Here is a 23,029-nt window from a genome sequence, read left to right as displayed (position 1 = left end):
TCATTTTTGAGACAGACATCAAAATATCTGACGCATCAACACTTAGATCCTCTTTTTAATAAAAGTGGTGTCGAGTACTGAAATTCAGGAAGTCAGTTTGCCAAATTTAAATATACTGTGACCTGAAAGAGTTTAGAATTCTTCAGGATGTAAAATTAGTAAGCACAAGATGGACTCATAATTTAGAAAAGCTTATCACCTTTTAATTCTTTCTCTGTTATTTTGTGAGGAAACAATACCCTGGACTATTTTGCCTTAGATTATCTTTGCGTTTTTGTTTGGTTGGTTTGTGGTTGAGTGTGGTTTCAAACAGCATTTCTCAGAGTGTGTTGCACAGAACATAAGTCCCTCAAAAACTGTCTCACTAAAAAACCAAACAAAATAATTTTATCCACTAAATGTGGAAATTACTCTTACTCTTTGATCTCTGGAGGATCACACTGTCAATATCCACAGGTTCTGAAAGAAGGGACAGTAAAGAAAATCTTGACTTTATCTAACCCAGAATTGCCTGTTCTGTTCATCTGTCTATTAATAACCATGGATTGCACTTTGAGAAATGCTGTTTTCATAGCTACTTAACCCTTGAATATTTCTCCTCTCTAGAGAATGGCACTGGTGCAGTGTAATAAATATGTGGCCTTTAGACTCACACACCCTGGGTTCATACCTCAGCTCTGCTATTTACCAGGTGTGGCCTTCAGCAATGACCTCTTTCAATGTCACTCTTATCATCTCGAAAGTGAGCATCATAATAGCACCGATCTCTGAGGGCAGAGAAGATTTAAACAACTTCTGTAAAGTACTTTGGATAGTGCTTGGCATAAAAACATTCTCAAAATTTTTATAATTACTCTGTATTGCTGCTCTTAGCAGTGATGAGGTGTCTACATCCAAGCTACTCATAAATATAGAGGTTGTTGTGACCTCCACACTTCTTGTCATTTAGATGCAAAAGGTTTTCACTGGTCATGGAACTCTCACCTCTGTAGGCCAATTTTTGTATCTGGATTCTGCTCCAAACTTGTGAAGTATGGCTATGAAATACAGTGAATGTTTAAATTTTAAAAATCATTACAGTAAGAAAACACATTGCCATGAATCTGCCTAAAAATATTTCTCCTTGCTTCAAACACATTCATCCCACCATTCTTGCCACTTTCTGCTGCAGCTCTGGGCATCCTCTTTCTTGTGTCTTTAGCTGTGGTTGCCTCTATGTCCTGAGTTGACTCAAAATGTTCCCCTTCTCTGGTCATAGTATCAGATGGTGTGACTAAGATGGTTGAGGACAGAGTCATATTTATCCAAATCTGCCTTCCACTGGATGGCACTGGGCAGCATCACTCACCATCCTTTTGATCACATCTTCTGAGGACACTCACCAAGAGAACTTCCAGAGGTGGCAAGGACAATAAGTGTGTTTGAAGTGAGTGGGAGTGTTTATTTTTAAATTTAAATAAATGTATTTTGTGATCACCTCTTGGAAATGACTACATCAAAGACTACGGAAGTCAGGCTCACTCGGAGACAAACTCCAGAGACAAGTGGGGCATCTTGTCTTCCTGTTCAAGCCCCCTCATCTCAGTTTCTCTTTCTCCCCCTTCCTAATTTCTTTGTGCTTCCCCCTTTTATCCAGAATCACCTGAGCTGCTTTGGGGTCATCTGGTTCTGCTTTACTGACCACCAGTTTCACCAACGTTCCCTGCACACTCAAGTGATCCCTGAATTTATGAATCACCCCAAGCACCAGCCCTAGGACATGGCTTTTCTGAAGGGCAAAGTGGAACATGTACATCCTATGGGAAAAAGAATGAAAACGCGTAGCTTCCTCGGCAGGTGACCTGACAAAACAGTGAAATTCAAGAAGCTCCGCGTTCAGAAGGATCCACTGAAAGCTCTAAGGGAAAGTTAGACCTAATGGCAAAGGTTGAGTTTTTCTCTGGTGAGCACACCCTTTAGCCAAATGCTTTCTCTCTGAAAGCTGCTGATCGAGCTCTGGCAAAAAAAAAAAAAAAAAAAAAAAAAAAAAAAAAAAAAAAAAAAAAAAAAAAACCACCCATCCTCCCTTTGGCTGATAAGCAGAGCCCTGTTTTATATTTAACTGGCCCGGGGCAGGGCGGGCTGGGCGCGTGGTTCATAAGGGGGCCGCTCCCATCAGCAGCCCCGCAGCCAGTACTCCTCTTTCGCGCCGGCGCCGCAGCTGCCGTCCCTCCCCGGGCGGGCGGGAGCCTGGAGGAGCACACAGGACCCCAGAGGCCGCGGGGAGAGGAGGTTAAAAGCCAGGACAGGCTGCCAACCCAGGGAGTCCCTTCCAGTTTTGGGGAGGAAGTCAGCTGACACCGCTCAGTTGAATTTAACATCCTTCCACGCGTAACTTTGGACGGTGGGCGGCAGCCACGATGAACTTTGCAGACAAAGAGGACTCCAGGAGATACTGCATCCGGGCCAAGCACGTGGCCATCATCTCCGCGGTGGTGGTGGCCGTGGGGCTCATCGTGGGGCTGTCCGTGGGTCTGACCCGCTCGTGTCCCGGCGACACGGGGACCCCGGACCCTCCCCCCGCGGGCCCGTCGGAGGTCCCCCCACAGGACCAGAACCCCTGCCCGGCCAGCGAGGACGCGAGTGGGCCGTGGACGGGCTTCCGGCTGCCGGACTCTGTCGTGCCGGTACACTACGACCTGGAGGTGCGGCCGGAGCTGGAGCAGGACACCTACACGGGCAACGTGACCATCGCCCTGGGCCTGACCGCGCCCACGCGCTTCCTGTGGCTGCACTTGCGCGAGACGCGGCTCACACGGGTCCCCGAGCTGCACACGCCCGCGCGCGCTCCCGTGCCCATCACTCGCTGCTTCGAGTACCGCGCGCAGGAGTTCGTGGTGCTGGAGGCCGCGCAGCAGCTGCCCACCACGCCGGACGACGCCCTCTACAGCCTGAGCCTGGGGTTCGCGGGCCGGCTGGACGGCTCGCTTGTGGGCTTCTACCGCACCACCTACACCGAGGGCGGCCGGGTCAAGTAAGAAGCCGTCCCCTTCTCCTCCTTGCTGTCTGCCGCCAGCGGCCTCGCTGCTCCGCTCTGCTCGCTCTGCTCGCTCTGTTCTGTCTGCCTCCCTTGGGCTTCGTTCTGCCTGCACACGCCTTGCCCTGTAGCGTTTTCAAAGCTGTCAATTAAAAACAAAAAAAAAACAAAAACAAAAAACAAAAAAACAAAAAACAAAAAATCCTGGACCGTAGGTCAGACTTGCATAGACGCGAGAAGGCACGATAAGTCCCTCCCCGCAGCAGAGATGTCACAGGCTTCAGCCTCTGCCCCTGTCTGCACAGGGAACTCGGCCCTACCCCTGTCTGCACAGCTGTGCGTGGAAGATTCTCTCGGGTTACCCGCAGGGAGTGTAAACTAAGCGTCAAAGCGATAACGCATGAAATCAGTGAACGCCAGAGATTTCTTTTCATTTGTGGGAGAAGAGGGAGGTTGAAAAATGACACAAGACCCTCCAAAGATGCTTCTGTCCTCTTCCTCTGGGAAGGCAGGCTGACTGTGTCCCTGGCCGCGCCCCTGGCCGCGCCCGCCCAGCTTGCGGGGAGCTCTGAGCTCCGCAGGGCTGAACCAGGCAGGTCTAGTGCTGCTGCCCTTAGGGCCACACGCGACAGCCCACCAGGCCTGCTGCAACCAACGGTACCTGAAGCGCTCAGGGCACACAGGAGTCGTCCCTTCCCTCAGTGCTCCGGGCAGAGGTGTCTATCACACTTAGTACTCGAAGTTATACCTGACGGTGCCGCTGTGGCGGAGCAGTGGCTGCTGGCAGGGCTCTGGTACCGGGGTGATGTTCTCTCCTTGCAGCCAGCAAAACTTTAACTTTGCCCTGGGGACGTGGTGCTTGCTTCTGGGAGGAAGGCTGCAGGACACTGAGGTGTCGAGGACTTGGAACTGCAGTGCCCACCGCCTGCTTAGATCCCGAAGAGGTGGATAGTTGAGAAAGCTTAGTGTCAGGGCTCGGGAAGCGGGTTGGGCAGCTCCGGGAGACACCTCTTCTCTGTCCTTGGAAACTCTCACAGAGCAAAGCAAGACTTTGGGTCAAAATTCTTCCTACTCTTTGTTGGGGAGGTTCAGGGAGTAAAAAGAAAATACTTCAGTATCCCTATGTAACTGTGCGGTGCATAGGCAGATTGAGTAAAACTGACAACTTGAGAAAATATTTGGATCCTGACATTCTCTGAGGCTGAAGCAGAAGCCAGGCCAGGACTGCAAGTTCAAGCCTGGCCTGGGCAAGGAAGCAACTTAGCAAGACCCTGTCTCAAAATTAAAACAAAATTTAAAAGGGCTGGGGATGTAGCTCAGTTTGAAGGTCCTAGGTTCAATCCTCAAGACTGCAAAACTAAATAAATGAACTAATTAATTAAAATTGTAGGGACCATTATCTTATAGATCTTATATCTTAATGTTACCAGTAATAAAAATCTTCTTTACTGTTTGCATTTTCCTATCTATAAAAATTATACTATAAAAGGCATAGAAAATTATTCATAAGGAACTCAGAAGACCTACACAAGTAATTTCACCACTCATTGGTAATCTGTGTTAACATGTTCATATACATTCTAATATTTTTCTAGGCAATCAAATATGTAATTGCACTGTGTCTGTCTAGCTAGCAATTTCTTTTAAATTTATTTATTTATTCTTTTCATATATTTTTTATTTTAAAGAGAATAAAAATAAGAAAAAAAATTAAACATGATACAGAATTTCAAAACAAGATGATAGGAAATCAACAGTGGTTGTTATATTGCATATTATTTCAAAGTAGTTGTTCAGATTACCAGATATAAGCATTTAATAGGTTGTAAGCATTTCTTCTTATTCTTAAATATTAGCAGGAACCTGATTTTAAGATATGAATGCACTGAAGAATTTTGCTCCATTCCTTATTGTTGGACATTTAAGTTGCTTCTAGTACTTTATTATTATAAACAAGTCAGAAAACAACACAACTGTAAATTCATCTTTATATGTTTATTTCCTTAGGTAGGATATTATCCTCAAAATAGAATTTCTGGGTCAAAGGGTACAAATACATCAAGAAACTTATAACTCTTCATCTGTTTATCATTACATAAATAATATACATTCACTGTAGAGAGCCTGGAAGATAGAGGACACTATAAGAAAAAAATAAACATCCACCCATAAGTTCATTCTTTCAGTATATTCAGTGGCTACATTGCTAACATTTAGACAGAGTAGATTCTCTGTATCTTTTTCTGGCACAGATAAATATAATGTCATGATATTGTACAGCAGTAATACACTTTTTCAAAATGGCATCAAAATTTCAACTGATACCATTTGCTTTTTATCCAAAAATGATTTGATGAGTAATTTTATAGATCATCATATAACTCTAATAGAATTAAATCAATGAAAATAAGTATAATTATTATACTTACATAAATATAAATATTGGCTACTCCTACTTCATGCAATGAACATTTTATTTAATTTATGAACTTTTTAATATTTAACAATTCCTGGGTTAATGGCCCATACCACAAATGTATGACTGTATTTATGCATGCACATGTATGTACATATATAACATAAGTGCAAGAACATGTTTATGAGTATGTCTGTAAACTGGCTTTCAAAATTCATTCCCTGAATTCCACCAACAGTGTATGAAAGCACCTATTTCTCTGAGCTTTTTCAAAAGCATAATAATTTTTTTAAATGTGTTTGCTAATTTCATAGAGGCAAAGGCATAAAGTTCTTAACAACTTCACCTAAATGAGACTAAAATATTCATCAGTGTAAAGTAAAAACAAGCCAACACTTGAAAATTACCACTAAAACTTTAATAGCCATGAAAAAGTTCATAAAATGAATAAAAATTTATACACTAGAGGAAAGACCCCAAAATATGGAATAAGTTTTTATTAATAAATTTATGTTACATAGTTTGTACATTTTTTTAAAAAAAGCATTATATATTTAAATGTATGATAATCAGTCTGACTCTGGATTATTTTTTCTTACCAGTTAGCTTTACCATAAAATGTATATGGGACAGCTATACTCTGAACCTCAGTGGGCTCAGTTTTCAGCTGGCAAACTGGCACAACTGGCTCCTGGGCCCCCAGTATCCAGGGTCAGTGCTGGTGGACCTCACTGGTGGTGGCTGAGGCACTCACTGTCCACCAGATGCAGCGAGTTATTCTTGGCTCGGCTAGCTCTGGCAGTTACTCAGTAACCTCACTGATGCTGATGGGATACTTCTTGTTTTACTTGTGAAATATTTCAAGATGAGAGAAAAATGCTTTGTTTTTCTCATGCCTGGGCTAATATTTGACAATGCAGCCCCCTGAGGTTCTCATCCAGTGAGTCCATAGAGGACTGTCAGGGTGTGGTCATCACCCCAGTATTGTTTTTCCTACTATGCAGTATCATTGCATGTGACATTCATAGATATTCATTCACGCATTCATGCATTCACTCACTTATTTACCCTATTACTTATTGACACAGGGTTTACCTATGTACTAAAAGCTGTCCTAGAACTTGCTATGTGGCCCAGGCTGATCTTCAACTTGTGATCCCTCTGCTTCAACTGCTCAAACACTGGGATTACAGGCATGTGCCACCCTGCCCACCTCATAGTTCTAACTGCATTTTAAAAATGCAAGCGAGGTATATTTTTCTTATGTCTTCCGTATATAAAAATTGTGTGATGTTCAGATCAGGGTGAGCATATGCATAGTTCCTCAAACACTTATCATTTCACATTCAAAATTCTTCCAGGCAGCTTTTTGAAATATGGTATCTGTGACCATTAAGTACAGTCACCCTCCTGTGCCACAGCAGCTGTAACTTAATGCCCACTGACCAGTCTTTCCCAGCCCCTTTCACCCCTGCTACTCTCTCTGGCCTCAGGTAACTACCATTCTACTTTCCGTTCTATGAGGTCAACGCTGTCCAGTTCCATATACGAGTGAGCTGAGGCAGTGCTTGTTTTTCAGTTTATTCCAGTTAACATAAATTCCTCCAGTTGTGCTCGTATTGCTGCAAATGACAAAATTTCATCTTTCTGTGACTGTGTAGTATCCCACTGTATATATGTCTTTTTTTTTTTAATCCATTCATCAGCTGATGGACGTGTTGGTTGTTTCCATGTCTTAGCTATTGTGAATAGCTCTGCGGTGAACATGGGAGAGCAAATGTCTCTTCGACATATTCATTTCATTCAGTATGAATATAAAATTTAATTCTGGGATTGAGTTCCAGTACTTTGGGATATTATGCAACTCCCACAGTCCAGGCAGAACACGATTGCCCTCAGCAGTAACCCAGGCAACTTGAGGTTGCTCTTGGTAGTAACCCAAACCTCTTGATTTCTGCAAACACAACCAGAACTGGAATTTCACAAAGAGGAGACAACAATCCCTGATGCTTGCCCTCAGGGTTTTGTGGCAAAGGGAAGCAGCTGAGGATTCCTCAGCGGTTGTACCCACATCTGCTGGCTGGGGACAAACTTGTAGTGAGGCTTAGAGGAGAAAGGCTGAGGAACACTGGGTCACATGTCCTTTCCAACACACCTCTTCTTTCTTTCTAGTCTGTTGGTCTGAGAAATACCGCCAAGAAGAATGCTGGCCTTCGGGCTGCATCCTCACCACACTCTTCTCCCCATTCCTCACTGGGTTATGCACCATTTCCAGCTGTTCTCTTCCCCAAAGCCACCCACCCACCCAGTTCCCCAAAGTGTGCATTCTCTTCTCCCAAACATTCACCACTTCATTTCATTTCCCTCGATCTTAGCCAAAAGGCCTGAATTACTCTGGCACAGCATTCCTCTAAGTGTGTTGGGTTCTGGCTGCCTGGAGTGTGGCACAGAATCCCTCCCAGAAGAAATAGCAAGGAAGGGATCATGTGTCCACATTCATTTGGGCAATAATACTAAAGACACATTTTGCTTTTCCTTTTCTTTTTTCTTTTGAAGTTGTGTCTTTTCAGGAACTTATCTGATAATGCTCACTATGAGTCTGTAACAAACTGACAAAGGATGTAACATCCCATGTGCCTGTGACCTGGGGTCCTCTTCTGTGAGGCCCCTGAGAAGAGAGCTGTTACTCCTGTTTACGACCTAGCACTCAGGGAACACTCAAACAATGGAGAGACTGTGATGGAAACATTTCCAACGACACCCAGGTGACAGGTGTTCTCTGGCACGTGAAGGATGTGCTGCATCTCCACAGCCCACAAATGATCTCAACTTTCAGTGGTGACGTTACCTTCTCCCTGAGTCCGGGTGGAAAATTACTCTCCATTCCTTTCCCCCCATCGCATGGGAAGGAAGTGGATTGTTTCAAATCTTTTTTTGACTTGGGAATGTAGTTTTCATAATTTAATGAGTGAGAATAGCTGGAGTTGACAGGAAGTAGAAGAATTTGAGTAAGAAATAGATCATATCTAGCTTGGGTTTTGGGAATGATCTTTGGGTTCTGGTAAGATCTGAGATGAATTTTAATTAGGATCTCAATAGGCTCAGGCAAATTGAAGGTAAATGTAGACAAAAAGGTAAGGTAGCAAGTCAGAAAACCATACCAAGGAAGAGAAAATTAGTCTGCAGCCCCTTACATGAGGAGGTTAGCTAGGGTGACTCTACAGACCACTCAAGGAAGACAAGGGAGGACAGTTGTGATAGACACTGTGGAAGAAGAATTGATGAGTGACTCTTTGGATGTGGATAGTGAAGGAAAGTGGTAAATCAACACTTGGGTACATGAGAGGACCTATAAGAATCCAGGAAAGAGTTGCCAGCGAACAGATAGGGCAGAGATGCCAGGATGGAGAGAAGAGGATACGATGGAAGGTAGTTTAGAGGAAAAGTAGTTAAGACTTAATTGATTGAGTATGGGATATGGGGAAGGGTTAAAGTTAAAGTTATGGGTGTCAAGTGACCTAGAGATCTGATAGTCCCCTCCTTTCATTTGTATGGGAATTAGAAGAAAAAGAATGAGGTTAGAAAGGAAGAGACCAGCAATTCAGAGTTAGACCTGTTAGACTTCTTAGAAGACGTTAAGAGTTGGTATTTGGATACATACACCCAAGGCAAATGTTAAAGTTTGTGATAAGATTCAGAAATTGAGTAGAAACATCAATGAAATGCTCATTTTTAAGTGTGTGCGTGTGTGTGTGTGTGTCTGTGTCTGTGTGTGTGCATTTTCTCACTTGCATGGATATTTGTACTTGAGCACATGTACTTTTGATTGTGCAATTTTAGTTGTAGTCTGCTTAGTACTGTATTCTTACTCTGATCTGTCACCTATTACTATATTCAATATCAATAAATATATGAGTAGCTGAGATAACTGCATTGCTGATGTCTGATGGTATATTGAAAGGAATAGTTAATGATTAAAATTTTTTATGTTCTGATCAATTTTGCATGCTTGTGTCTGGTAATCTGGGCAGCTGGTTTGAAGGTAACAATATGCAATGGAATTACAATGGTGAATTCCTACCATCTTGTCTAGTGAAACTCTGTATTATCTCTAATGTTTTATATAATAATTATTTTTTTATTCTCTTTAATGGTTTGAACAATCTTCCCTTCTTACTTCTGGTAATCTGAGCAACGTAGTTGAGGGTAGCGATATGTAATATAACAACCACTGTTAATTTGCATTATTTTGTCTTGAAACCCTGTATCACTTTAAATGTTCTTACTTTGGTTTGTTTATGTTTGTGATACTGGTATGCTGCTATTGCTCTATTTTTTGTTTGTTTGTATCTCATTTACTATTCTCTTTTAAAAACAATTAAGATTTGGGGATGCAGAAGGGTCTTATTTACTTGCTGTGGGAGGTTTAGTAATTTCCTTATTTTAGAAGCAAGGAAACAAAGAGAAATTTTATTTGACCTTGAATACCTTCTGCATAGAACAAAAAGAGCAAATGGACATCAAGTAATTGATTAATTCAAATCACCATAAACTACCTTAAGGCTTGCTTAACCTAGATGGGTTGGCTTGCATGGACTGACTAGCTCCCTGTGGAATTCTGGAACCTTTACTGAGATGGCTGGACTTAGTACCCAAGGCTGCCTTTCCTCTGCCAGAAACTTTTTGTTCAAGGGTTTTACCCAGACTTTGCTGTTTATTTGGCTGGTCCAGGTTATGAAATTGCTGAACATAGCCTGGGAGTCTTGTTGGAAGAAATATGCCATATAATTTATGAGACTGTCAGATAGTTTTTTTTGTTTTGTTTTGTTTCGTTTTTAAAGTTGATACAGAGTGAAGTGAGCTGTGTCTTGTGTCATCACCTCCTCTCCCTCAGCTTTCTCTAAGGTCACCTTGGCCACTTGTATGCTGACAAGTGACAGGGACATTGGCCCTTTGGTGAATTAAGGATTTTAATGTACTAGGTCAGTGAGGGCCTTCTTAACACAGCACAGAGATGCCTATGGGGAAGTGGCTCATTCCCTCCACCTCACCAGCACCCTTATTCAGGCCACCCACGACCCACTTCTGAAAGCTTTCTGCTATTATCCAGGCTTTTGCCATTAATTTGCTACACAAGTCATCAGATTTTTAAAAAGAGGAAACTTTAATCATGGAATAAAACCTCTCCAGAAAAGCTGTGACCTAAAGTTGTGTCATAATGCCCATTTACCTTGTTTTCAAGTTTGCATAATGTTTAGGAATATTTATAATTTATAAGTAATAACATAAGTATTTCTAACAATTTACAAATGGTGAATAATTCAAAAATTTTTGATTTACAGATAATATACAATAGTTTACTCTTGACAAAACTTGGCATTCATAAACAGAGGCATGTGAGTTATTCAGCAGTCCATGAGAAAAATAATGACTTGCCATTCTATTTTTTTTTCCGCTTGCCATTCTAAAAAGTGGTCCTACTGTTTATAGTTTTTAACAAGTAATTTTGTTCTGCTACATATTCTAGTCAAATGAGTGAATTCTAAGTATTGTAGGTTGTAGGAAACGTTATGTCATAAAACATACTTAGGCCTCTAGTACATACTGTCCCTCACTATGTCAATTTCAAGGGAATCTCAGATATACTAATGAGATCTTCCTGTTTCATACACTTCACCTACAAAGAGTCTGGACAAATCTAATGACACTGAAAGAAGTTTTGTGATTTGCTCAAGATCACATTTTTATTTTATTCTATTCTGTTAGATTCTCAAGATCTAACAGCTTTTATTCTCAGAAGAGAGTTTCCCTCTAAACTCACAGGACTGCACACTTTAACAAAGAAAAAGACATTCTGTAGATTCTCTGGTGGGTGCAGTCACTATATGCACACCAGTGTCCCTGGGCTGGACCTGTTGTGATTAACATTTACTGTGAAGACCACCAAGATAACCCAGTGTGCTACACCATGGCATCTCCATCACTGCTGTGTTCCACATCTGTGGGCAGCTCAGGATTGCTCTAATTCGGGAGGGCCATATTAGTCCACAACCAAGTGGAATCTCTATTAAAGAAAGGATATAAAAGGATTGAAAAGTCCTCTCTCCTGGGTTTTTAGTAGTATGATTCTAGCATCTAGGAGAGAGTCAGACAGTATTTAAAAACCTGCATGAGGGGCTGGGGATTTAGCTCAGCGGCAAAAGCGCCTGCCTGGCAAGCGCAAGGTCGTGAGTTCGGTTCCTGGAGAAAAAACCAAAAAAAAAAAATAAAAATAAAAACCTGCATGACAGCCCACATTCACCAATTACTTGGCACTTTTTCCTTTACCTCTTTCTCTCTCCCTTCCCTCCTTCCTCTCTCTGTTCTTTCCTCTCTTTTTCTCTTTCTCCCTGATCTTAGCCAAATGGCAGAGAAGCAATGTGGACAGAGGCATTTTCTAACACAGCCATAGTACAGTTATTAAAATCTGGAGTTTAGTATAGCACCTGCCTGGAAAACACAAGGTCCTGAGTTCGATTCCCAGTACCAAAAAAAAATTTTTTTTAAATAAAAAATAAAAACAAATAGAAAAAAACATAAAATCAGAAAGTTTAACACTGACACAATTATGTTTGTAACCCGTGGTTTGTAATCATATTTCATCAATTCATCTAATAATATCTATCAAGTTGTCTTAGTCCTATATCCATTTTGGAGTCATGCATTGCATTTGTTCATTTATACTCAGTTAAGCCGGAACAGTCTGTAGCTTTTTTTTTTTTTTTTGGAGACAAGGTCTTGCAGTGCAGTTTAAGTTGGCCTTGAGCTAACTGTGCAGCCCAGGCTGGTCTTGAACTCACACTATCCTCCTGCCTCAGCCACCTGAGGGCTGGAGTCTTAGGGGTGCACTCCATGCCTAGCAACACTGATATTTGAGGAATACAGGTTAGCTGTTTTTAAAATGTCCCTCAATTTTAGTTTGTCTAAACTAAATATGCAAGGATATGTGTCAGGAATATCACATAAGTGATGCTGTGTTGCTCTCAGGAAATGACATCAGGAAATGTGTATTATTAGTTTGTGTGATTATTAGGGATGCTACCTTTAATCATTTGTTGAAGGCAGTATCCAACAGGTTTTTCCCCCTTAAGGTGCGGGGTTTTTTTATAAGTAGTAATCTGGAAATTCTTTGAAATTCTGCAAATATGCCTTCTCGCCCAACTCCACTTTCTACTGAGGCATCCACTGATGGTTTTCTAGATCTATCACTTCTAAAATTATTGGTCTGTAACCTACTTAAGGAACAGCTTTCCCTTCTCTTCTATTTATTTATTCATTTTAAAAATCCGAGTAAGGGTTCATGGGTTCTTATGTTATTTAATGGCTCTAATCCCATTATTTACTGTGATGTTCCAGTTCCCCCAGGTTTGACCAGTGGTGAGGCTGTCCAGGAGACCCTTGTGTCCTTTTGACTCCTTCCCATGGTCCCTGACGTACTTCCTTTTTGGCAGAGAAAGCTGTCCCAGTGTCATCTTGGACTTTTCTTGACCCAGCACTAGAATTGGCCATTCCTTCTCGGAGTCCTAGTTTCCTGTAGTGGGAAATAGGATCTCAAAATCATCTTCTGGGAATTAATTGTGCTCCTGCCTACAAGCCATTCTCGGCTTCTAGTGTTGCTCACCACACCAAAATAGGAAATATGTGTCTCTTTGTGTGTACTTCTGTAGACCCACATCTTTATTGAAAATCCTGGAAGGCACACTGACACCTGAAACTACAGTTTGGTACTGTCGGCTCTGCTTTGTCCTTTCATACACATACAACTGCCTTGCCCTGCAGTGAAACCCCACCTATGGTTATCTTCCACATCTATTTTGTCACTTGCCAACCTTAGAAAACAGAGAGAGTTATTTCCAAATGGCTAACACAGAGCCACTGCAAAAATATTTCTTAGCATTGGATATTTGTTTATAGAGCTTGATATTTACTTATAAGTTTTCAAATGAAATTCATACACACGGCAACACACATCTCTAATGAGCACAGCTCGGTGAGCTCCAACAAAGGCCCATATCTTTGCTGCCCCCATTCAAGAAATTTCCCTTCTCCAGTCAATACTTCCTTGAAAGACAGCCACTTTTCTGGTGTTACTTATTTTATATAATTTGTTATTGTGGCCAAGTTTTTAACAAGTAACTTTTTATATCTAGAAGTTTTCTGGAAAAAAAACCCAAAATTTCTTGTGCATGGATGTTGACCAATGGCATATTACTATCTAGCTAAATCAGAGTCTATAATAAATCCTTGAAACAAAATAAAATGTAGACTCTTTCCCAGGCCTGCATTATTCTCCTGAGCCAGCCTTTGCAAACCACTCAAGCCTATTTTTTACCAGACCCCAGGTTCTATGGGGCCCAGCTTCTCTGGGCACCTCGAATTCCTCAACTGCATCCAGCTCTTTCTCACTGGAATCTCGCTATCTGCTGTCCCCTCTGTTAGGACACCCTCCCCTGAACCTTTACCTGTCTGGCTTTTTGCCACACCCTGACCTCAGCGTGACATCATCCATTCCAAGGGCTGCCCTTGAAAGGGCCCCCTCACCTTGCTGAGCCTTCTCCTGGGTCAGCCTCTGTCACATCCTCTTTTTTATTTTCTGTAAAGCTCTCATCACTGTCCCAGATTACTTATTTGTCTATTATTGGTTGTCTTGTAAGATGTCAAAGACCTGCTTGATGTTGTCTTTGTTGTGTCCTCAGCACTTAGAATAATGTCTATGAGTGTGTGTATGTGTGTTCACGTGTGTGTGTGTGTGTGTGTGTGTGTGTGTTTGTGTATGAGGATGGGGCTCCCTACTTGTGGGATGAATGGGTGATCTAATAATTTAGCTTGCTGTTCTTTGTGATATGCTTAATGCTGAAGAATCCTAAAGACAAAATATTTTCCTTATATAAATTATTGATGACTATAAATCAGCATTTCTTTACTTTTCCTTTTTTATACTTTTTATCTTGCTTTATTTTCCAATAAGCAAATATACAACACTATTGTTTTAGTATAATATGCTCACATGTAAAAAGTGTACGTTTATTGACTTTTTGAGCAAATTGCTCAGAAAATAGTATTTTCACTTTGAAATTGTAGAAATATTAAACATTAATGTTTTAGCAAACACAAGCATATGTGTAGTAAGAGTCATAAATAGTGCTGCTGTCTCTTCAAGAGTAGCTTTTTAAAATTAAAAAAAAATATATTTTGATGCTGCAGATTGAACCCAGGGCCTTGTAATGCTGAGTTTGTGCTCTACCATTGAGCTACACCCTAGCCCTTCCAAAGTGGGCTTTTCAGCAAGCCAAAGTTTACTTAACCTGGGAGATTACTCAGCACCTCCTTCCCATGGAAATGAAACCAAGGTTCTGTCCCCAACGTAACATAAATAAGAAAGAATGTGTCATTAGGGACAGGAGCTGGGGATGCCGGGAGACAGTCCTCTGGCCCGTGATGGGACACAGCTGCTCACCACCCTTGTTAGAAACAAACTTTTGAGCTTGGCTTTGTGTTTGTCGCCTTGTTGCTCAATGGCTTTGGGGTGCAGAGAGTCAGAGCTCATAATTCGATTTATTTTTGCTCATCTAACAGATTTTCAGTTATGGCACCAAAATATCTCAATATCAGAAGCAGTCTGTCTCCAGATTTTCATTTATTTATTAACCTTAAAATTCCAGGAGAGAGTCTGGAAGAAACTGAAGAGAGTCTTTGCCAGCCACTTGAGTGTTTTGTAGCTGGAAGCTCAAGCTAAGCAATGCAGTAGTTATGGTTCCATAGTTAGTTCATTGTTTGCCGTAGGAAGAGGAACCAAGGGGCTGTGGGTGGAGGCAGCGTGCATGAGTTTGTGTTTGTTCCTCAGGAGCATCGCGGCCACTGATCATGAACCAACAGATGCCAGGAAATCCTTCCCATGCTTTGATGAACCCAACAAAAAGGCAACTTTCACAATATCTATCATCCACCCCCAGGAATACAATGCACTTTCAAACATGCCAGTGGAGGTGAGTGTTTTTGAATGTTTCATTTCTGGGAAGGTCTGGTCACAGTATCAGCTAAATTACCTGATTTCTGATGGAGAAGTCCCACTGAACTCTAAAACTAAATGTGCACTAATTATTGATTTACAGGATTAAGAGTATAGTCTGGCAACTTTTTTCTTTGGCTTTTAGCAGATATCTCAGTCCAGCAATAAAATCACTTTGGAGATATAAGCAAGAGAGAATTCAATAGACATACAATGGGTGATCAAAACACATAGTGAATGTTAAATTTTTTTTGAAAAAATTACTACAGTAAAAGACATTGCCATCAGTCCCCTTCAGAAGACTCCCTTTGCTTCCAACACACTTTCCCCATTGTTCTTGACACTTTCAAAAACAGTTCTGAAAGTCTTCTTTTGTGAGCGCTGAATGCTGCTGCTGAGTACCATCCAAGGGAAAGGCAGTCTCATAAAAGCATTGCAGTGTGTCCTTATCTACCTGTTCAATGGATCTGGCACCATATGGCTTCTGATTCTTCCTGAAAGTCAAAATAACCATGAAAGGTAAGATTTTGAATGAGCCCAGGAAATGGAGGCAGCCATGACAGAGCAACTAAAGACACTAATGAAAAAGGACTTCCAGAACTGCTTCAGAAAGTGGCAGGAACGGGGCTGGGGATTTAGCTCAGTAGCAAAGCGCCTGCCTGGCAAGCACAAGGTCATGAGTTCGGTTCCCGGTACCAGAGAAAAACCAAAAAAAAAAAAAAAAAAACAAGAAAGTGGCAGGAACTATGGGTCAAGTGCATTCAAAGTTATGGAGAAGATTTTGAGGGGAATTCATGGCAATGTGTGTCACATTATAGTACATTTTTAGAATATAAGCTTTCACCATACTTTTAGGTCACACCTCCTACACGGGCTAGGGCTTTTGCTTGTCATGATAAATTAATGCGAAACAATGGAAGCGTAGACTCAACATGTTCCAGTGCCTACTCACTGTTTTTACTTTCCAGCAAAATATAAGCCCAGGTTTTTAAATAGATAAAGTTCTACTTAAAACATTATTACTTAAATACTGGGCTGTAGAAGCCAACTCCAGAGAAAACCATGCTTATAGACTTTCTGGTAAAAGGGAATGTTTGCCAATGTTAAATAAATAACAGGCTGTACTAATTTCTGTCTGTGTAACTATTAGTTAACATTAGACTCTTTCCTGTGTTACTGCTCCTCATGTTCATAATGGGTAATGTAATTAACTAGAATGTTATTACTTCAAAGGAGAGGTTTACCATAGTTTATGCATTTGACATGTAGAAAGGTCAAGCTCATCCTTAGGAAAGACTGAAATTATCCCTCCTAACTTTCTGATTCACTCTCCAAATATCATCACTGTAATTCATCCCTCTTAATAATAACAGATTCCTTGAAAAAATAAAAAAGAAGAATGTAAGAGGATTAAAATCTAAGCTCTTATCAGCCATCTGTGCCTATGTGTGCCTTTATAAAATTGTTTTCTTCTAGTGTCAGGCACCTGAGACGTTAAATTTGGCTTGGTGAGGAAAGAGGAAAGGATGCAATCAAAGTGTGACACATTGACTCAGGAGATGGGATTAAGTCATGGTGCTGTCAGAAAGTTTTGACAGGAATAGGAGGACAAAGGGCAAAATAGGAGGAGAAAGAAAACAAACTTACCTCTACTTAAAATGATCTCCTGTTTCACAGATTTACTCCTTTGCCTTCTCCTAAATCCAGATAATATGTGAGAAAAAGGAGAATATTCAGGGTTATTGAGAGATCCAGACTGATACTGCTAGATTTTCACTGTGGAATAATTTAACCTTGCTGGAACCCCAACTCTTTTATTCATGTGCACATGCACACACACACACAGTGTTAGCTATGTACAGATTTTAGTGCAGCCTGCCCTGCTAAGTGTCTTTTTAAGGCTTCTCATTTAGTGACTACAAAAGGATGTGGAGATTTTAAACACACTTATCCCAGGAATTGGGATAGGGTCCATGGGGATGGCTACAGGAACTGGGCAAGTGTCCATGGTTCAAGTGTTAGGACGTGATTGGCAGGGAGGACAGTAGTACTGGTAAGGACCCCAAACCAGAAGGATGAGTAGTCAGGTAAGGCGTGGAACCTTGTCTCTGTCCATGGTCACCAAGGTAATGACCACAGCAGCCATACTTTCGGTCCTCGATGTATAAAACTAGAGGTGGAAAAGAAAAAGCAACATTCAGTTATTTCAGATACAATGATGGAACATACAGCGCACAGTCAAGTTAGCAAATACCTACTGAGCAGTAGCTTATTCTTCATTAAGGGATCATCATACCCCCTAGAACTTTACAGTCAGGATGGTGTATTTATTGAAGAGAGACAAACTCTTGTCCAGTTGATATGACATTCAAAATTTTATTTCTCCCTGAAAATCTGGTAGTGTATGGCTCAATCACCCACAGAACTGAAGATTAAGTAAATTTTCCCTTATTCTTGTGAACATTACCATAATTTTACTTCAAGGATTTGACAAAAGAGGTATGACTGAAGAATTCGGTCTGAACTTATCTTGTATGGGATTAATCTTTTGCCAAATAAAAGATTACCTTTTGTTTTCCATAGAAAACAGAGACACTGGATGACAGTTGGATTCGAACGACTTTTCAGAAGTCTGTTCCCATGAGCACTTACCTAGTGTGCTTCGCTGTGCACCAGTTCACCTTCGTACAGAGAACCTCCAACAGTGGAAAATCCGTGAGTCCCACTAACGCGGCAAAATTTACTGTCTATGCACTTATGATTAATTTTCTGCTTTTTAATATAGTTTTTTGTGTGTCTATTCTTCACATAACAGGCCAGGAAAAGCTCTTAGTCATCAGGGCCTGTGAGCGTGATGATACATTAAGCAATATAGAAAAATGTAGGCTCATAAAAAAAAAAAAAAAGAGAAAAATGTAGGCTGAAAATACACAGGAGAAATAAACAAACATGGCCGGAGTAAATATGCACGGTTTTGAATTTTTCTACGGGAAAACTGCTCAATACATCAAAAGTTATATCCTAGGTACATCAGCATAAATATATGAAAATAGCTGGAGTAAGCTGACTGGAGAAACGACGGAGGGCCGGGTGAGGTCCTAGTGCAGATAAAGAGGCAGGGGAAGACCAGAGACAGTAGCCGAGCAGTGAGCAACACTGGGCCCTAGTTCACAGGATATTCATAACAGTTAGCAGTGGAGGAGCCAAAGCATTTTTTAAAGTATGAGAAAATATAAATCTTTTTTAAAATCAGGATGAAAGTTCTATAGTTCCCTTTTGAAAAAACAATACTTTCACTTATTATTTTTTAATTTTGGAAGCCCCCATTTTGCTTATCTTTTTTCTTCATGTTTCCATTTTATTTGTTTCCAAGTACATACAAAAGTCAAGATTCCTACACCAACAATGTGAAATGGGATCATGCAAAGCAACTGTGTACAGCAATCATTTCTCCCCTTTAGATGTTCTGCTTTATACACATGTATCCTTCAAACATTTGTATTGTCTATAATGTGAGTTGATTCACCTCTGTGCCTTATATACTACTGTGTGTGCATATACATCTGTTAATATAACTAGGGCAGTATTTGCAATTATTATTTTATAAGGAAGAAATTACCACCCTATTTTACAGACGGGAAAATAGAAGCTTAATGAGTTCAACTCTTTTGCTCAAGATCCAACTAACAGGTCATGAAGACAGATTCCAACATCTTTCCATAGAGTGTGCCCTGCTAAGCATTATAAAATGTGATATTGTGGAAATACCTTTCCCTCTTTGCTAGCTGTTGGGGCAGAAGGGATGGTTTCCCTCTTTCCTGTGAAACTAACTCTCGGGAAGGTTCCTCTTCATTTTGGTGTGGTAGGGGACGATACTGAGATATGCTGAAGCTGGGTTTCTAGCATGTGCCTAACCTGTGTCCAAATTCTAGCAAGGTGAGGAATGACCAACAACCTTCTCAAAGGGGCTGTGTGAATATCAGGATGACTCATCAGGTTTTCTTCCTTCCCTTGCCGCATACCTTGCTTTGACATCACTTTCAGGGGTCAAGAGTACTTACTACTGCGGCTGACAGATAATATTAGGCATGAAAACAGATGGCACTAGGAAGAGGAAGCTGCATTTCCAGATAGCACTAGGTGCAGTTGATACCACTCCTCTTGCTCCTCATACAGATGAGCACATTAGTCAAGCTTGCCTTTTTCTTTCAACCTTATAGCAAATATGGAATTTTTGTCTGATGGTACTTTTTCTTCATAAGAGTTCAATTGCATGCCTGTCTTTGATCATGCACATTTTTTCCACATCCATTTTTTAAAATTATAACTACATTCTGGGCAAGTTTTTCTATTTTGAATAGAACTATCAAGACAAAGCAGAAAAGCTGATCAATTCTATTAATGATTACATAGTTTCAAATTAAGCATAATCCAACCATTCAGTCAACAGAAGACATTATACATGGAGTTACTTTCCATTAGTGACAGCAGGCTTGGATTTCCAGTGTGACTCTGCCCTTTGGCCCTCTGATGAGGGCTGAGGGACTATAGGTGGCTCTACTTGCTGGGTGAACCATCATTTCATCAGCAGGATTTAAGGTAGATTTTACATAAAGAATTTGGAGTGACATAATGGAAAATACAGTTTGGAAAAGGACCACCAAATGTTCTGTAAGTGGTAAATATTCTTAAATGATTCTTGCATGAAAGCTCAGAGCCCAGCATTCTATCTTATGTCAGTGGAGCGTTTCATCATTGGGAGGGAGATTGGAGATAATACTGTCCTCATATATCACCTTCTGGTTATCTTTTAATAAGAGGGCAACTTCCTGGATGCTCTTAGTCAGGAGATTTCCAAGGAAACAAGAGGTGGCACTGAAGCCAATACGTGGCTCTTCCCTTCCTGTCCATTGCTTCTACCCAACACAGGCAACCAGAGCTTTTCCTCTTGCAAGAAGCTGGAGCTGTTTCCTTTCCAAGGCAAACAGAATCTTATGGGAGAAATTAAAGCATAGGGTGTGAATGTTCATGTTCCTCAATACATTCATCTTCTTTGGCATTTGAAAGGTTACCCTGTTCTGGTCTCACTCACTCTATATTGAAATCTAAACTGATACTCTACTGCAAAAAGCTCCTGCTATGATTTCTCATTCCAAAGAAAATTCTCAGGAAAATCAACCTACTAAGTCAACCAAAGTGTAGCATCCAGGAAACCCACACCAGGCTCAGAGTCCTACAGTCTTCGAATCTTAAGACAAGGTATAGGAAGAGAAGAAGAAACATAAAACAGAAAATGCAAGAAAAATAATAGCACAGTTGGAGTAAATGGTAATAACCGGAGAAACAAAAAAATTTTTAACACCTGTGGGAAACTAGCCTTCCTAAGGAAAAGCACTAAGTTTTGCTTTAGAAATCATGTTTTGATCTCCAACTCCTATTTCTGATTGTTTTCTCAGCACTTTTTGTTTTTATTTTGTGATGACCACATCTTTTTAAATCTCTGAGTGTGTATGTGTTGAAGGCTAAGCAAGTTAAACTGTCAATGAGTGTTTTGTGTTACCTGAGTGACCATATTGTTTTTCCTCAAACAGCACATCCTAGCAGTTAAATTTTGAACTCAAAAGTTTGAAGATGTTTTGAATTTGCACAGCCATGGCATTGAGAGAGAGAGAGAGAGAGAGAGAGAGAGAGAGAGACAGAGAGACAGAGAGACAGAGAGAGACAGAGAGAGGTGAAGGAGAGAGAGAGGGAGAGAGAGAGGTGAAGGAGAGAGAGAGAGGTGGAGAGGGAGAGGGAGAGACAGAGACAGAGAGACAGAGAGACAGACACACACAGAGAGAGAGAGACAGAGACAGAGAGAGGTGAGGGAGAGAGAGAGAGAGAGAATTTCCCCAAACTTTGAGAAAGGTTTTGGGTGAAGGGTACATCACATTGAAAAGGCAAAATTTGAAAAATCAAAAACAAAACAAAAAACCCTGATGTGTCACTGTTGTTTTCTACCAAGTATCCCCTCCCCTAACTTTCTCCCTACTGCTAGGAGAACATAAACTTCTAAAATTTAGCAGAGGCTGTCTTGTTTAGCAATAGCAATTATGTACATTCAGTATGGATTTATAGAATTTTAAATAGTACAGATTTCTCTGTTTCCTCTCCAGTTCTGATTAAGAATCAAAGCAAAACAGAGGTTCCTTCAATCGTATTACTTTCTAAGTGTTCCTAGAGGACCTACTGTGCATGAGAGGATGCCAAGTCCTGCAAAAAGTGAGATGCTGAGGCAACTGTCTGCCACCCAGGTGTGAAATAGAGGCATCACTGCTCCCCAGTGCCACTGAATGTGCCCTCAGCTTTTCCCTGGTGCAAGCCTTCAAAGTGCCAGGGACCTCACCTTGTGTTTTAGGGGCCCCACACACATCATGGCTCATTTAATGGGGTGTGTCTCTTTGGAGTCGGTCAGGTGAGATTCCTGCTGGAGCAGCAGTGGGAAGTCAGGCTGCTGTCAAAGGGGAGAATGACCATACACTTTATCATCTAGAAAATACAAATAACAGAGGGGTTGTAAATTATGTTGGACAAGAGGTGTAAATAGATAAGTAACAGACATGCATTCCTGGGATGGTGCTAGGAAAACCTGGATGTTTGGTCACTCATGTGGTAGAAGTTGTTCAACAGACAAGAACTATGAAGATGGGGAGCCAGGGCACAGCTGAGCTGCAGCACTCCTGGGGAGGCCCATAGGCCTGGCCAGGGTCCGGCCTGGGTGGTGCTGGCAGTCTGTTCAAGCTAGGTCCTTCCCATCCGTGTGGCCTTTCCATGCAGTGCCCTCATTTCAGACCCAACACCTTTTGGGCCCTGCCCCCCTCACTTCCTCCTTCCCCTCCTCTGACTCAGGGAAGTCTTTCCCTCAAGACTCAGCAGTCCGGATGTCTCTCTATTCTCTTTCCACTCCAGTATTGCAGCAGAAATTCTGTGATTTGCTGTGTTCCTGCCTGTTTTTATTGCTAAAGGCTTTCAGAATGAGGTTCTTGCAAGTCAAAAGGTTTTAGCTTTCAAGTTTATTATGTGAACATCAAAAACATAAATTTACCTTTCCCTGTAGTCCTCTAATGTTCATCATGGCTACCATGCACACCGCCATGTGATATCGCTCACATAAAAGGAAACTCACATCAGGAAAATCCCAGAGGTTAATAATTCAGTGTATTATCTGCAGTGAAACTGATGCTGTTTATGGGACACACAGAACCAATATGTGTCAAGTGCTGTGTAAGCAATACCTTATTTAATCCCTGTGGCATCTCTGTGATACAAGTGCTGTTGTTATCTCTAACTTGCAACTAGAAATTTAGAATTCAATCTTACCAGTAAAGAGGCAGAATGATACAGTAAGAACAAAACTTCTGCATTCTCGTGTCACTTGTGCCTTGACCTTTAATTTAATTTTATTTTTTATTTTTTTATTTTTTTTGGTTTTTCTCCGGTACCGGGAACCGAACTCACGACCTTGCGCTTGCCAGGCAGGCGCTTTTTGCCGCTGAGCTAAATCCCCAGC

General features: G+C 41.2%; 1 protein-coding gene across 1 annotated transcript in view; it reads left to right on the top strand.

The window, feature by feature from the left end:
• The first annotated feature begins 2,126 nt into the window (after nucleotides 1–2,126).
• The window catches only part of Enpep (glutamyl aminopeptidase (aminopeptidase A)), a 79,194-nt gene continuing 58,291 nt past the window's right edge, over nucleotides 2,127–23,029 (top strand). The window contains exons 1-3 of the mRNA XM_005397109.2: nucleotides 2,127–3,013; nucleotides 15,316–15,457; nucleotides 18,064–18,195. Of these exons, the coding sequence (XP_005397166.1) occupies nucleotides 2,400–3,013; nucleotides 15,316–15,457; nucleotides 18,064–18,195 (888 nt within the window). The 5' untranslated portion in view covers nucleotides 2,127–2,399. The remainder of the gene's footprint in view (nucleotides 3,014–15,315; nucleotides 15,458–18,063; nucleotides 18,196–23,029) is intronic.

Source organism: Chinchilla lanigera, unplaced genomic scaffold (assembly GCF_000276665.1).
Source record: "Chinchilla lanigera isolate Chin_1 unplaced genomic scaffold, ChiLan1.0 scaffold00056, whole genome shotgun sequence".
NCBI lineage: Eukaryota > Metazoa > Chordata > Mammalia > Rodentia > Chinchillidae > Chinchilla > Chinchilla lanigera.
The sequence above is the reverse complement of the archived record's forward strand: the minus strand, read 5'-3'. Positions and strand labels throughout refer to the sequence as shown.